At 38.3% G+C, this 15,443-nt stretch overlaps 1 protein-coding gene across 3 annotated transcripts in view; it reads right to left on the bottom strand.

The window, feature by feature from the left end:
- The window catches only part of RRAGC (Ras related GTP binding C), a 118,791-nt gene that overhangs the window by 43,320 nt on the left and 60,028 nt on the right, over nucleotides 1-15,443 (bottom strand). For all 3 annotated transcript variants that reach the window (XM_069223965.1, XM_069223967.1, XM_069223968.1), the window contains 2 exons: nucleotides 13,390-13,589; nucleotides 1,612-1,726 (listed from right to left, as the gene is read on the bottom strand). In XM_069223965.1, the coding sequence (XP_069080066.1) occupies nucleotides 1,612-1,726; nucleotides 13,390-13,589 (315 nt within the window). The remainder of the gene's footprint in view (nucleotides 1-1,611; nucleotides 1,727-13,389; nucleotides 13,590-15,443) is intronic.

The following is a 15,443-nucleotide window of genomic DNA, read 5'->3' as shown; positions in this document are numbered from 1 at the left end:
ATCTTGAAAAGTCCCGATTCTAAGTTCATTGTCAGAAATGGAAAAAGTGCAGAGAAACTATCTGAAATTGCAGCGCTTAGAGAAAAAATGGTCTGTTTCTTTTTTTGATTTTACAGTGAGTAAAGCGCACAGTGGCCCGGAAAGAGGATACATGATTTATGCCAGTTCTTACAGTATAGCATAACACTGTCTACCTCAAATGACAAGAGATGAGGTGGTTCAGCTCGAGAAGAAACCCTCACTTTGGTAGGTGCTTAATCTTTCTTTGTCCAGTAGAAGAACCTCCTCAGATGCATACCCAAGGAATACATTTCCTAGTGGTGCGAAGGAAATGCCACTGCTAGTTTTTATAAATGAAAACAAGTCAAATTGAATTGCTTTTAGCCACATGGATGCTTTATAACTATGAGACCAGTGACCAAAACACAACAGAAAATAAAGTTAATAGTTAACTCAAAATAAAATGAATGAGGAATAGCTTCAGCCACATCCAAATTATGAGAGCATGGCTCCCCGTTTCCAGGCAGTAGTGTTTCACAAGAGAAGGAAGACACCAAGTACTAGAAATGATTGAATGAGAGGAACTTGTAAGAGGGCCTGTTAAAGCGTGGCCCTAACAGGGAGCTCCAAAGCCTGAAGGTGAGCCTTCCCTGACTGCTTACAACAGCACTTTACATCAAGGGATGTAAATCAAGAAATACTTTGCTTCTTAACACAAAAACCCAAGTTAGGACCACTGACTGTAATTTACACAATGCCATCTTGCTTGAGGCACTTACCACCATGGATGTAGAAAATTATCCCTTCTAAGATCGAAGCTATGTCATTTCCCATCAGACTTAGAGAGAGGAGGCAGAGGAAAGAAATTGTCTGTGAAGCACTGAATTTTGGCATTACTTTAGGATAACATCACAAAATCAAATGATGGACAGAGTGTTGAAACTTTTCAAACACTCACCCCCAGTCACAGATATGGGTTTAATCCATTGTTATTTTGCTTGCCACGTAACCCCAGTTCGGACCCGGCCATATGCAAAACAGTCTTGACCCTTGCAGTACAGCCCGAACTGCCAAGCCAGGTCCTCCCTGGACAGGATTCAAGCATCCTGAGACCAATTTCAGGATATCCCCCTTCATCAGCCAGGCTAGCTTGAGTCCAGTGGCGCAGCAAGCAAGAGACCCACGTCTGGGCATACCCTAGCCACTTAGGGCGCACAGTGGTTTCAAATTGCTAGAAGAAATTACCAAACAGTCTGGGGTTGGGAGGAGAGTTCAAGTAAGGAATCTGAAGCAGACACTATTAGAAGCAAGGTTTACATAACCCTGTTGAAAAAGTAAATGAAAGAGGAAACAAGGTAAAAATAAAGCTTTAACAGAAACGTTTGATAGGGTTACAGGGGGATTCTAATCTTAACTTTCCTTTCTAAATTGCATTTTTGGCAAATCCCATAGGAAAGCAAAAGGAGTTAAGTGTAGAGGGGCTGAGCAAATACCATATGGAAAAATAATAGTAACAGGATCACAGAAACAGTTGTCACCTTTCTTGAGAAAAAGTGAGCACTAATTAATCAATAAAAAAAAAAAAAAATTCCATCCTCGAGAGTCACTTACCGAAATAAAAATATTCAGCAGATTTTCCAATGTTGGTAGTTGAGAAATGAGCTTCTGCACCACTTTACTGAATGCTTCAAATATGGAGTGGTCGTATATACTAGTCAGATAAAAGCTGGAAGAGCGAAAGTACTTAAATGTTATCAAACAGTGAAAGCAACAGATGGGTTTGCAACAATGTTTAGGTTCAAGCTACGTTTCAAATCAACAGTTTGCTACCATTTAAAACGCCCAACCACACACACACTTAAACAGAACATTTGGGATCCAAAACAATTGCCTTAGGCATTCCTGTACAGTATTATCCACCACGTTATCTTATGCCTGGAAAGACATGAAAGGCCTCGCAATAATTTGTATCTAAAGATTTTTCAAAGAAATATAAAAACAAACAACATTTTCAGAATTGGCTTGACAGCACAGCTGTTGCAATACCGTTTGTGATATGGGAAAAAAATGACCTTTAAGAAGCTGTACGGAGAGAGGTGCTAAGGCGCCACAACATGGTGAACTTCCTCACCCACAAGCTTTCGATTGGCAAAAGAGGTTTGTTGCCAATGAAAAAGAGTACTCGTTCTGACATGAGAAAGCTTATGTTATATAAAGGTTTCAGATGGTCAAGGTGATACGCCAATAATAAAGGTTACAAGCCTAACAGGTTTGTTGTCATGAGAATTCATAAGTTGGAACTGTTAATTATGAAATGTTATGGCAAAATCAATTGGCCCAACTCATTTGCTGGGAAAGGAATACATTAAAGCCAACAGAGTAGAAGAGCTGCAGTGTGAGAACACTAGTTAGTCACTTTTAGGATGTTTTATGTATTGCTTTGCCAACTGTAATTATGTAGTTTTCTAACTCCATGCAATATCACTGACTTTGGGGGGAAGCCAAGGTTCAATTTTGTATGTCTGAGTTTGTTATGGTACCAAGCCAACTATACAGGATAGAGGCCCTATTAGTTCACAGGAAAACGTATGGCACATGCCATACGTCGGATTTCTTTATTATGAAATGTTACAACAAAGACAGTAGGCCTGAACCACTACTGCAAACAAAATATCTTCAGGCCAAAAAGTCTTTAATGCTAGATTGCTATTACATTGTGTTAAAGGCTGGCCATGGGTATTTTGTTTCATCGAAACTCACAGATTAGGCAAGGGTTATGGTGTTGGTTTTCCTCTCTGACAAACCCAGAGTAGAGATGAGTGTGCATAGGGGAAAAAGGTTTCTGTACTTCAGTCACTAGTCCTATCTTTATTAGACTGGTGTACTTTGCCTGATCACCTTTATTAGACTGATGTACTTTGCCTGATCACATGTGCACATCCACCTCAAAATGAATATGGTTCACTGGTAGGGCTGTTGGGCCAGTACTTAAGTTTTATATTTTTTCATCTTGTATACATCCTTGTTGATTTCTCCTTTTCTTTGTATTGTTTTTAATTTTATAACTCATACAGCTCCCCTGAACGTGTTACCAGTTCACTTGCTTGATGTTCCTTTCATATGCATTGCACTGCATCCTCTGTGGTCAATACTTCTAAAGCAGCTAGCCACCCTGGAAAAATAATGTCCAGAGTGCATCAATTTAATTTTACTAAATTGACAGTTTTAAAAGGAACATGTTGGCCATCTTGGATCTGTACACCAATACAATGCATAGGATCATTCTAAGATGGCAACCCATTGTGATGTTTTCTGAGTGGCCATCTTAGATAAGTACTATACACAGCATATGGTTATAATATTGATTTAAGATGGCTTCTAAATGAGGCAGTCATGCTGGACCTTTAAATTAATAATACATGTGCATGGTATCTAGTTAGGATGGCTGCACACTGGTGTTTTTAATTTTTAGGTTCTTTTATTGCAAGCATACGCTAGCCATGTTTAGGCAGATACATTAAGCCTTTTTCCACACATCTACAGTTCTAATTTACCTTGCTTATTTATCTTTTATGGTGGATGAGCGGATGGGAGAAAGCAAGAAAAGTTGGCGCAGGTGAAAATGAGTATTTATTGGACAGCAACGTTCAGTGATAGAGCGCATGCCTAATGAGTTAATGTGATACTCAAAATAATCAGTGGTATAGTCTTAATACTGGACCTTTTTATAGAGTTCTTTCTCAGAACGAAACTGTGAATGGTGTATTATTGGGCATTTGATTTAGTATGGACTATGATGGGTTGATGGTTGGATCCTCTTCTGTGGAGCCAGATTTAAGAATAAAAAATTTGGTTACTCCTCCTTTGCCCCAGACGCTTCATTGGACTACAATATGTGGAGACAATCAGAAAATGTACCTATTTCTGTTAAAGAGGCTTTAACCTCAATTATCTCCATGTTCAACTGGCTTGTAAAGGTACTTGGTTAACTTTAGAGACAACTTTTCTACAATCAGTAACTACTTGCCTTTCTCACTGTTGTTCACTGGTATATTTCATAAGAATCTCACATGCAGGCTCTCCAGGTTCAGTTCGTCCCTCCCACTGCCTAAACCTCATTCGCAGTATCCTTCCCTGAATCGCTTTCTGTTAACAGGCCATTAAATTTTGTTCTTAACTTGCCACACTTGCTGTACATTCAAAATCAGAGGTCAAATGCAGATGTGGTCTTCCATGGACGCATGTTTACTTTTCTTTTTCGGACTTCAAAGCGATAGGATTTATGTGACAATCTTGCTTTACACTGGAGGAAGGACAGAGTTTTTTCCAGCACATAACACCGTTTAAATGAACTGTGTAAGTATTTCAGAATATATCAGAATTATGAATGCATAAATTGTAGTTGTATTTATATAGCGCTTACTACCCCTAAGTACAGTAGTAGTATAGGGAGGTATCACTTAATATGGAGGGGAGCATGTGATTCTGTTATTTGGACTGAGTAGAATAATGGAGGTACAGAGGAGGAAATAATCCAAAAGTGTTAATTGGGAGATCATAGTAGCAAGATGAGGTTTGGGATGAGTAAAGGAGATAGAAAGGGAACAGTCTGATAAAAGGAATTGGGCGATCATGGTAGTAAAATGGTGTTTGGGATGAGTTAAAGGAGAGATAACCAAGGTAGAATTTAGTAGGGTTGTTTGAGAGATCATAGTTGATAAAGTGAGGTTTGGGGTGAGCCAGCAGGGGTAGAGGAGGGAAGGGTTATTTTGGAGATCACAGTAGTAGAATGGGTTTGAGATGAGTCAGAGAGTAGAGATAGAGGATAGACTACTAGCGGTATAGGGTTACGGTGAGAGTAAAGCTTTTGACAGGTTTTTTTCCTCATATATGTAGATACACGATTACTTAGTAAGCGAGTATATGTGTAAGGAATATAATATATTGATTTTTTAGTCTTACCCTATAAACACGACTTTTAAGAGCTGCAGTATTTGAAGTTAATGTATTTGTGTACTTTATAACATTATTTTATCTTTCCTGAATATTTCAATAGTGAAATGCTTGTAGATAGTCAAGGTAATATTTACTTATTGTGATAGATAAAATAAAAACAGACTCTTAAGCGTGAAATAAAAACAACTTATATAAAAGTTTTGCAATTGACATGTTAAGAGTAAAATACACACACCACAGATGTGGAATTCCTATCACCCGATGCCCGGGACATAATGTTTGGGGTCAAAAGCAACAAGTTTTCATGTTTATTTTGTCCTTAGGTCAAGTAGGCCACACCCCCTGCAGCACAAACCTTTTGGATGCCAGTTTACAGAGAAGGGAACTGTCTGCAGTTGAGGTAATGTGTGTCCATATGTTAATGCTGTTCAAACTTGTACTTATGATTCATTAATTAAAAGTCTTTATTTACAGCGCTCACCCAAAAAATTAACGTTTTAAGGTCACAGGGCATTACTGATAGTGGTCCCAGTGATAAAATAAAATAAAAAATAAAAAAACATTAAAAAGAAAAAGTAAAAAGTAAAAAGAAAAAAGAAAAATACATTTTTTTTTTAAAAGTGTACACATGTTTGAAACGTTTAACAGTGTGAGACCAAGTATAACGCTCCCAGAATACTCTCTGATTAGATGCAAATGTTTGCAGAAGCTTGTAAGCACGAGAGAGGATTCTTTGCTTTCAAAAATAAAACATTCAGAAAAAAATGCAAGTAGGAAAAAAGATTTTCGCTACAATGAAAATTTTAGGTGCTATTTCTTTGGAGCGTCATTTAGTAAAATGTGTGGATGCAAGCTAGTATTTCTAAAAATATATTCCTAATGGAAAATCAGTGTAACCAATTCCAACAAGATTATTGGAAGCATGAAAATAAACAAGCACCGGCAAAGCCAACCGATCAAAAAAAAAATGTGAGCCTTTTGGTTTTGTCAATGCGTGTCTTGTTTTGACATGGCTTTTTTAACCCTTTATTGTTGTGGGAGCTGTCACGATTGTAACAAACATTGGCAAAAAGCTAAAAGTTTTTGGTCTCAAAAAAGCACACATTGCCACCAGTAGCGTAACAAAGACCCTGCAGCCCCCCTCCAGTGGGTCCACTTAACACAACACCTGCGCTGAGGGTGTCTTGTGGGGGATGGGGGCACCCCTCAATGTTCTTTGAAGGGGACCATCTCCAGTTTCATTATGCCACAGATTCCCACAGTAGTTTCCGGCACTGAACAAAACTAATTTGTGTGCCAGTATGCTCCTTGTGGAAGAGCAGAATGCGATCACTCACAGTAAAGCCAGCAGATAGATACAGAGATAGAAGTTTAACAAAATGTCTTTGTTAATGCAGACCTTATTAGGGACCCAATTCTTAATGAAAGTCACTTAAGTGCACCCATGGTATATATGTCTTTGAATTAGTGGCTTTCGGGAATTCACAAGAACTGACATAAGCAGATCAGGAAATCATACTCCAACAAAATATTTGTAAACTGTATTTTAGCACAAGCAAATGTGCCCGTGTAGATTTGCTCATGTGAAAATCTATCTAGTGTTTGCAAGTTCACTTCCCCCCCCACCCCCCCAACTCTGGAAGAACTTCTACTTCTTTTATTGTCAGGAGTAAGTTTCCAACCTTCCTCATAATGGGAAAAGATTAAAGAAGAGATGGTGAAAATCCTTAAATCATTCAAGTTAGTAGGTTTGCAGACTCAATGGCATTCAAGCCCTGGAACTATTGCTTACTGCTTCCTCCAGCCCCAGTATGTAGATCTGTGGCAAGGTGGCAAAATAAGGAAATTGCTATAGTAGGGATTGAAATTGCAAGTATTCAAGCCCTAGTATAGTAGTAGCCCTGGCATTATCAGAGAGGCTAATATAAGAGCTCTTACATAATGAGATTGCTGCCGTAATGCGACACCGCACTACATGGCACCAAAGAGACAGGTAGATTGTTTTATTTTTTTTACAGGACAGGTGTATTTAAGTAGCAACCTGTCCCATGGACAAGTATATATTTTATTAAAATTCCACAGCCCTAACACACACACCTTCACAAACATATATACATTGAATCGTAAGTAAAATATACATTTGTTAACAAACGCGTAAAGAATATGTATATATTTTAAGATAAAATAAATATGATACCTATTTGTACAAATAAATACACATATCTCGATATATACATATGAAGAAATTATAAATCTTTACATATACATGGATATGCATTTATATTGGAGTAGGGTGGTTATGTAGGAAAGAGCCATCTCTTGAGCAGTGTTCTGAAGAGGATACTTATCCATGGATCTTATATTTGGGGGTAATGAAGTCCGGAGTTTGGAATTCCCATTATCTTTTTTATTGTATGGTGGTGTTTTGAGGCGGGGTGCCAATCTTGAGCCGAGGTTTCTTTGTTGAATGTATTTTGTGATTTTATTCCTGATGAAAAAGCGGTCCTGTTCCATCTATTGCTTTGTGGGTGATACAAAGCAGCTCGAAGGTGGATTTTCTGGCAACCGGTAACCAATGTACGGCTCTCAAGGCAGGGGAGATGTGGGCTTGTGGTTTTATATGCAGGAGTAGTCTGGCAGCTGAGTTCTGAGTGGGTTGTAATATTTTCATAGTAGATAGAGATGATCCAGGGTAGAGGCCATTGGCATAACCCAGTTTAGATAGCTGAACAGAGATAGTAGCCTGCACCTTGTGTGGAATCCAAGGTGGGCAAAAATGTGTTGCAGAGTTTTCATGGTGATAAAGCTTGATCTTGCTAATTTGTCCACTTGAGCATTTATTGCTACCTTGGAGTCCATGGTAATTCAAAGGTTTTCTAACTTCCTTAGATAGTTTAAGAGGTGGTCCCAGATTGTCAGGCCAGGCACAGAGGTGGTAATATTTTTTCCAGTCGCCACATGTGATTATTTTTGTTTTGGAAGCATTCAGTTTGAGATAGCTCCATGTCATACACTGATCAACGGCTCTGAGGCAATTAAAGATTTGTGATTTTCCATTGTCTTTGGGGGATTTCAGTTAAGAATATTTGTGTGTCGTCTGCATAGTCGTAGCATGTTAGTTGAAATTCACTGATCATTGCTGGTAATTACATCATGTAGATGTTGAAAAAACACGTTTATTGTTATTTCTGAAGTGTATTTGAAACAAATACTTTAATATGAAAACGAATCATTAAACTGGGTGATGCAATTTCCACACACTTGCATCTGTTCACTGTATAGTTTTATTAGTACAACTGTATGTCTGCAAGTGTAATAGTCATTTCAATTGAAAAAGTACTGAAAAAGTGTGCTACCACACAATAAATTCTCCATTCTACACCACTCCACTCTATTCTATTCTGCACCACTCCACTTTACACCATTCAACGGCACTGCACTATAAGGACCCGATTTATACTTTATACTTTAGCACTACAAATGCACCATTTTTTGAGGCTGTAATTTGAGAAAGCCTCACTCCGTCAGTGTTTGAAGCCATAGGGTCAAGGGGTTTTGAGACTTTGCCTGACTTACCTGATAAGGAAGGCTCGGTTTGCAATGCAAAAGAGATTTGTGTCAAGAAATTAAACGACCATTATCATTCTAAGGTGTTGAATGTCTTTGAAAGATATCATTTTGGTATAAGAGATGAACAATTGAGGAATGTGTGACTGCACTACACAAATTTGCCTCTACGTTCAAGTTTATTCATAGCACTGAGGAAAGAATAAGGAGCTATTTCATGTTAAGGTGTAGATGTGACAAAATCGAGCGTAAACTATGGCTCAATGCTGATCCCAAATTACTACTGCAAAAGAGGTTGAACATTCCTTAGCATGTGTTGAACTACCCAAGAAACTTTTGTGTAGGGGATATCTAGGCAGTAGATACCAAACAAACTCCTTGCTTAAATTAAAGAGCCACTGAAATGTACAGTGGTCTGTTAAGATTTGTCATGCCATTAAGAGTGCGTGAAAAGGATGTAGAGAAAGAGGGAACTATGCCAAATGCTGTAGGAGCACTAAAACCAACAAGAGTGTTTCTGAAGTTTCTTCTGCATTGAATGACATTGTGTTGCAAGTAGAGGAGTGTGTGTGTGACGTTGGAATCTTGAAGTGTTAACTGGTTATCCTGAATGGAGAGGATCTTTTTATGACAATAGATTCTGCAGCACAGCTCACACTGATCTCGGACACTGATCTTGCAAAGAAATTCAAAAGGGAAAGTATAATTTAAAGATCCTTATGTTTGAACAAACAGCTATTGTGACAAAAACACTAAACTTAAAGGGTTACTTTGTCACATGGTTTGAATTCAGGAGAAATGCTACACACAGCAAGGTCTATTTCCAGTAGTAGGTAAAACAGTGCTGAGGTGGTCACATCGAAAGCTGGTGGAAAATGTGCTTGATTGCAAATCCACACCTTGAGGTGTCAGTGGAGCAGGGTTGCCACTTTGAAATCTGAGTTGACCAAGGACTTTTAGTTTTTTTTTTTTGTATGTGACAGGGTTATGTTCAACACATAAAGCTCAAAGACCAGACTGTTCCAGTTGCAAATAAGGTCTGAAGGGTATCCTTTGGTGTCAGAGATGCTGGTAAAGCTGAGCTGGATTGGTTAAGTTTGAGACAAGCCATACATTGTTGAAGCTACAGAGTGGATAGACCCGTTGTTGTAGCACACAAGGATAAGAGGAGCAAGATCATACCCTGCATTTATCTAAGGGAACTAAACACGAATGCGGGCAAAGACAAGATTCTGTTACCAAATATGACAAACATTTCAGTTTTTCCACGCTTGATTTGACAGCATATACCCCCAAATCAAACTGAGTGATGAATCTAGACACCTGACATTACTCTATTTGCAGTTTTTTTTTATTTTTTAAACTGTACGACGTTTGGGTTATGCTCTGCAGAGTATTTTCAAATGATTGGTGACAAATTTATTTGGAAATTCAGGAGGTAATTTTTTAAATTTTTTTTTTTTTTAAATGCCGACCTTTAGTGATGGCTTGTAAAAATACTCCCTCCGGTTCAATACGGTGCTTAAAATTTTGAAATTCTGAAAATTGAGAAATGTAATTTTTACCACACTGAGTTAAACTACATCACAATGGGCATTTCCCCTAAAGATGACTAACCCGTACCATAATCAGCCTCGGCCTGTAAAGAAAAAGCTCGGACATTTCAGATTTGGCTTGCAGAACCAGCATCATTAGGTCTTCACTTACAAAAAAGAGTTGACTTTCTGAAGTGATAGATGTTAAAAAGAGTTTGACAACATCAAGAAGTGTATTGCTGGAACTACAATGTTATATACCAAATGACCTACACCAGCTAATCGCAGATGTTAATGAAAAATGCCTTTGTACAGCTCTTAAACTGGTCCAGAAAGGGAGAGACGTCACCCTTGCTTTTGCCTCAAGAGTTCTGAGAATATTGCTATTCCACCATCAACAGGCCTTGGCGGTTTTCTGGGCTGTAAAAAGACATTCTGTGCGATAGGGCACTTCTGGGTTCTGGCGAGGGACACTTTGCCACTAGTGTTGAGTGGTGGTCAAAAGATTACTTAACAGTTACTTGAGGATGCGTCACTAAAGACAAACAGTTGCAGGAAAGGCAAACTATGTGATTCTGGCTGACGTGCGTCAGGTGCTTAGTGACAGAGATAAGTGGAACTGTTGCAAATCAGCAAAGTATTTCAAGTCAGATAAGAATGAACAGTCAATGAAGGGTGGCCTTCTTTAAAGAGGCTCAAAGTTAGTACAGACAGTGAGTTTATGGACAATGTGATTCGTTTAGGTTATGAAGAGCACTAAGGAATGTGCAAAAACAAGGACAAAGGACCCACCACTGGTGGCTTGGGGTGGCGGTGTGTGTTGTTAGCAACAAAGTGAGGTGAGTATGAATGCCTCCCATGATTTGCAACAATGATCCCAAGGTACCTTTGGAGGAGATCACCTTCAATATTTTGGGACCTGTATCCACAGGTTTGATGCCTTATTATCTTTTAATTTTCATGAACTTATAGTCATGCTGGTGGAAACTGCCAATTTAAAGGATATAACTATAAGGACTTATGGAAAAAAGGACTCTTCAAGGACTGCAATCCAAGTAACAACAAAGTAATTTTGAATGATAAATGTATGCAGTTGTCCTCCAAAGTTTAGATCCCCAAACCAATGTACAAGTTCACTACACATGCCATGAGGCGCGTTTCACCCTTTGAGTTGTTTTGCAGAAGAAAATATGTACATTGATGTGTATGCCATTGGTCAGTAGTTGTGTGAATGCCCCGTTTACAGTTTCCTTGTCTCCCATACCTTTTCAAATTTCCTTTCTTTTGATTTTACATGTAAGGATTCCCCCAGCACAAACTCTTCAATGATATGATATTTGGCTCTGAGGTTGAGGTGCTAATTTGTGACCAGTGAGATGACTTTTGCGCATGCCCAGGTGGGACAGGACTCTGGTGCATCCTTTCCAGCCTGTTTCGGGTAGTGGAGGACTATGCCAAGGAATTGGCTATTCCACATGAATGGCAGAAGATTTCAGAAAGGAATTGATTGAGTCAGGCATCCCATCAGATAAGTGGGATCATAAGAGTTTTTATCCATAAAGATTGAACAACTAGGTTTTTAAACATGTACTTAAGTCTGCAGTTTTCTTTCAACCGCTCCAGGGGTCTCTTTTTAAAAGCTTTACTTTGCATACAGATTTGTAAAGTATAAAGTCTTTACAAATCTTTTCGGAATCTGTAAGTCAGATTATCAAACGTATAGCAGGACAGACTTGAAAAGAAAGAATTAAAGCACTGTAATAGTTGCACAGAAATGGGCAGTTAATCACTGTATACATACACACCTTCCATCAAAACAGAAGGGTCCCCAGGCTGTGGAAATAAGGAATGGCTACAACTGCGACTACACACAGTAATGAGTTTGCCAGCTAATAAGCTAGAGTCCATCACAGCAAACAGGAAGTACACACTTGCAGAGGTTAGTCCAATTAGTGATGCCAGTCTTCTGAAACAAGGGGGAGGAAGAGTGTTTTGCTGATGCAACATAAGTCCGGGTCTGAAAGGCATTAAACATGTCGACAAAAACATCACTGCCAATGCAAACCACAATGCCAGGGTCTCAGCACTAGTCACCCAAACAATATTTTATGTTTGAGTGACACATATACAAAGCACTAGTGTGCCACACCAATGATGTTTTACATTAACATTAAAGTTTGGAGTGGCAAGTGGCCCACACTTGTAAAAACATTGATTTGCACAATCTTTAGTTTTACAAAGCAGAAAAAATGGCCTGGCAAATGGGTGCATCAATCCTGCTCAAACAAATCTCGGTTTACTGCAGGAAATCATGCTGCCATCGAGGAAGAATGCCAAGATTGGCAGTAAAGAAAGAAAGAATACACTAAAGAAAGGGAATGTCAGCCACAACCAGTTGTCAACCTTACGCTTTGGGATGTACAAAAACGTATACAAAAAAAAACCTAGGTTTTGGCTTTTACAAACTATTAGCTGCAATTAGAAGTAGACTGCAACAGATATAACTTTAAGAACAAAAATACATTGTAAGATGCTGAACCATTAAAAAAAATATTTTGGAAAAAGGTTGGATGGTAAGTTCTTTAATATATCAACAGCTGTTAAGAGTGTTAGACAAGTGGTAACAACCAATAAACTGTAGATTTCAGGGCTGAAAATAAGGATAACATCTACAAGATTTGATATGGCTGAGTTTTTTTGTTCAAAAGAGAAACACTAAGGTATCCTTACCAGACGGAGGTCAATTATTGCCCTATGGAGTTTTGTGAGACTAAGAAAAGCACAACATAAAGCCAGACGTGGGTAGGAAGAAGTACACAGACTAACTTTGGTTTGTACTTTGCTTATCATCAAGTGTTTTTTTCAGAGAATGGAACAGAATGACATGAAAGTGTTCTATGGATTTAAGAAGAGTAGGTCCTTATCATATATTTGTCTGGTACATGCCTACTGACTTAAATTACCATACAGATTCTAGGAATCTAGTGCTCTTTCTGTATTTCATGAGGACCAAAAACAGTGCTGTCTGTAAGCACTAGATTTACATGAGCAGGTGAAGAACCTATAACAAGAGTTTCTTTTATGATCGGAATGCAACAAGCAAAGAAAATACAGCCAAGAGAATGTACACCAAATTAAAAAAAGAAGAAAAAGAATAACTTACAAAACAGTTGGAAAAAACTGCAGACAAAATAAGAAAAGATCATAGTTTAAATAAAGGCAACATTAGTCTGGCCTTTGGGAATACCATAGGTGTAACTGCACTGAGCACTGAACCTGAAGTCCGAATTCTGTTTAAACTAAAAAGAGAATTTCAAAATTAGGAGAGTACCTTAAGTGGAGCTTTTCCAGTCCAGCATCTGCCAAGTCATCATTCGCTCTCTGATGTATATCCCGCTGGGTTTCAATTTTATGATCATCTGATAACCCATCCACTTTGTGAATAAAAACCTCAAAGTTCATGTCAGGATTCACTTTGTAGGCTTTGGAAACTGTAATATGTAGTCTTGTTAGTGCCTCCATGTAGTCGTCCTGCAACACAAGTTCAGAGATTAAATGAGCACAAAAAAGGAAGATGGCTTTCTGATGTCAATATGAGGGCAGTCAAACTGTGGTCTTTGAGTTCCACAATCCTTCAAGACAGGTTTTCAGGATTTACAAAAACCTACAGATCCACCCTGGACAGTTTACATTATTCTCACTCAGCATTAAATTAAGAGTTAGATATCCAATAAAGATCTTGCTCTCTTAAACATGTAATTATAGCTCCAAAAGCATTCAACACATTTACTAACTAAGAACACCATCCATTTAGATATTTATCAACACTACGAGTGTTGCATTCCAATTTCAATGTATATTGCAGCGGAGACAAAACTTAAGATCAATAGACAAAAAAACATCAACTCGTTTGTTCACTTTTCTAGCGTTCATAGAAAGTGGAAGCATGCCATACAAGAGAGCTCCTTTGGGAAGATTGGCATATTTAGTCTTTCAATTTCTACAGTATACCAATCAAGCTAGTTTGGAAAACTAAGTATGATATTTTTTTTATTTAGTTTCAGTGCTTGCTAAACTAGTCACTGATTCGTGACATGGGATAGTTTCCAGCATGCAACGGAACACCTTATGTCACTGCCAACAACATGACTTTTTTTTTTTTCCCCCAAAAGATTTGAGAATAAAAGCACGTATAATTTGTTGCTGCGGATTTCTATGTGCTTGTAGTTGTTTTATCTTGGTGCTGCACTGAATCAACTAGGGTCCAATGACATTTAATATGTTGTTGTGATGAGAGAATAGGTTTCTGGATGACCAATAACCAGCACAAAGCAATCTACATATGCAGCCAGCCACAAGCTCCAAGAGGCTATGTGAATGGTGAACAATTGGGTATGGAATTCCCGTAGCCAGACACCCAGGACAACAAGTTTTCAGATTTACTTAGTCCTTGGGACAAGTAGGCCCAACCCCCTGCAGCACAAACCCTTTGGCTGCCAGTTTACAAGGAAGAGAACCATCTGCAGCTGAGATAATAATTGTGCCCAAATGTTAATGCTGTTCAAACTTATTTATAATTCATTTATACAAAGCCTTTATTATTGAGGGGAGTGATCTAATTAAATCTTGTAAGGTCACACTGCACTACTGACGGTGGTTCCAGTAGTTTAAAAAAGTGTACACACGTATAAAAAGCCTAATAATATGAAGCTACATATAATACACCAAGAATGCTCTCTGATTATATGCAAACGTTTGTAGAAGCTTGTAATCAAGATTGAGGATTCTAGTCTTTCAAAACATTTTCATAAGAAAAATGCAAGCAGGAAAAAAAGTTTTGCTTAATTACTGTGAAATTTTAGGTACTATTTCTTGGAAGCATCATTTAGTAAAATGTGTTGATGCATGCTAGCATGTAAAAAAAATATTTATAATGGAATACCAGGGTAACCCTTTGAATAGATTATGTTAAACATGAAAATAAACAAGCACTGGCAACGCCAACCGATCAGACATTAGTTCTCAGTCTTTTGATTTTGTCAATGCATTCTTGTTTTGACATGGCTTTTGTAACACTTTATTGTAGTGGGAGCTGCCATGTCCTCACCATTGTAACTAACGTCGGCAAAAAGCAAAAAAAAGTTCTTTGGTCTCAAAAAGTACACATTGTCACAGTAGTTCCCGGCACCGGACCACATTACCTTGTCTGCCAATTTGCTCCTCCACGAAGAGCAGAGTGCCATCACTCACAGTAAAGCCAGCCAACAGGTGGATAGGAGAGAAATATACAATTTAATAAAAACAAAATGTCTTGGTTAACGTCAAACCTAATTAGAGGCCAAATTCTTAAGAAAGTCACAAAAGTGCACCAATGGTATACGTCTT

The sequence above is a fragment of the Pleurodeles waltl genome, chromosome 3_1 (genome assembly GCF_031143425.1).
Source record: "Pleurodeles waltl isolate 20211129_DDA chromosome 3_1, aPleWal1.hap1.20221129, whole genome shotgun sequence".
In the NCBI taxonomy this organism is placed as follows: domain Eukaryota; kingdom Metazoa; phylum Chordata; class Amphibia; order Caudata; family Salamandridae; genus Pleurodeles; species Pleurodeles waltl.
Note: the sequence above shows the minus strand (reverse complement) of the source record. Positions and strands in the feature narration are given on the sequence as shown.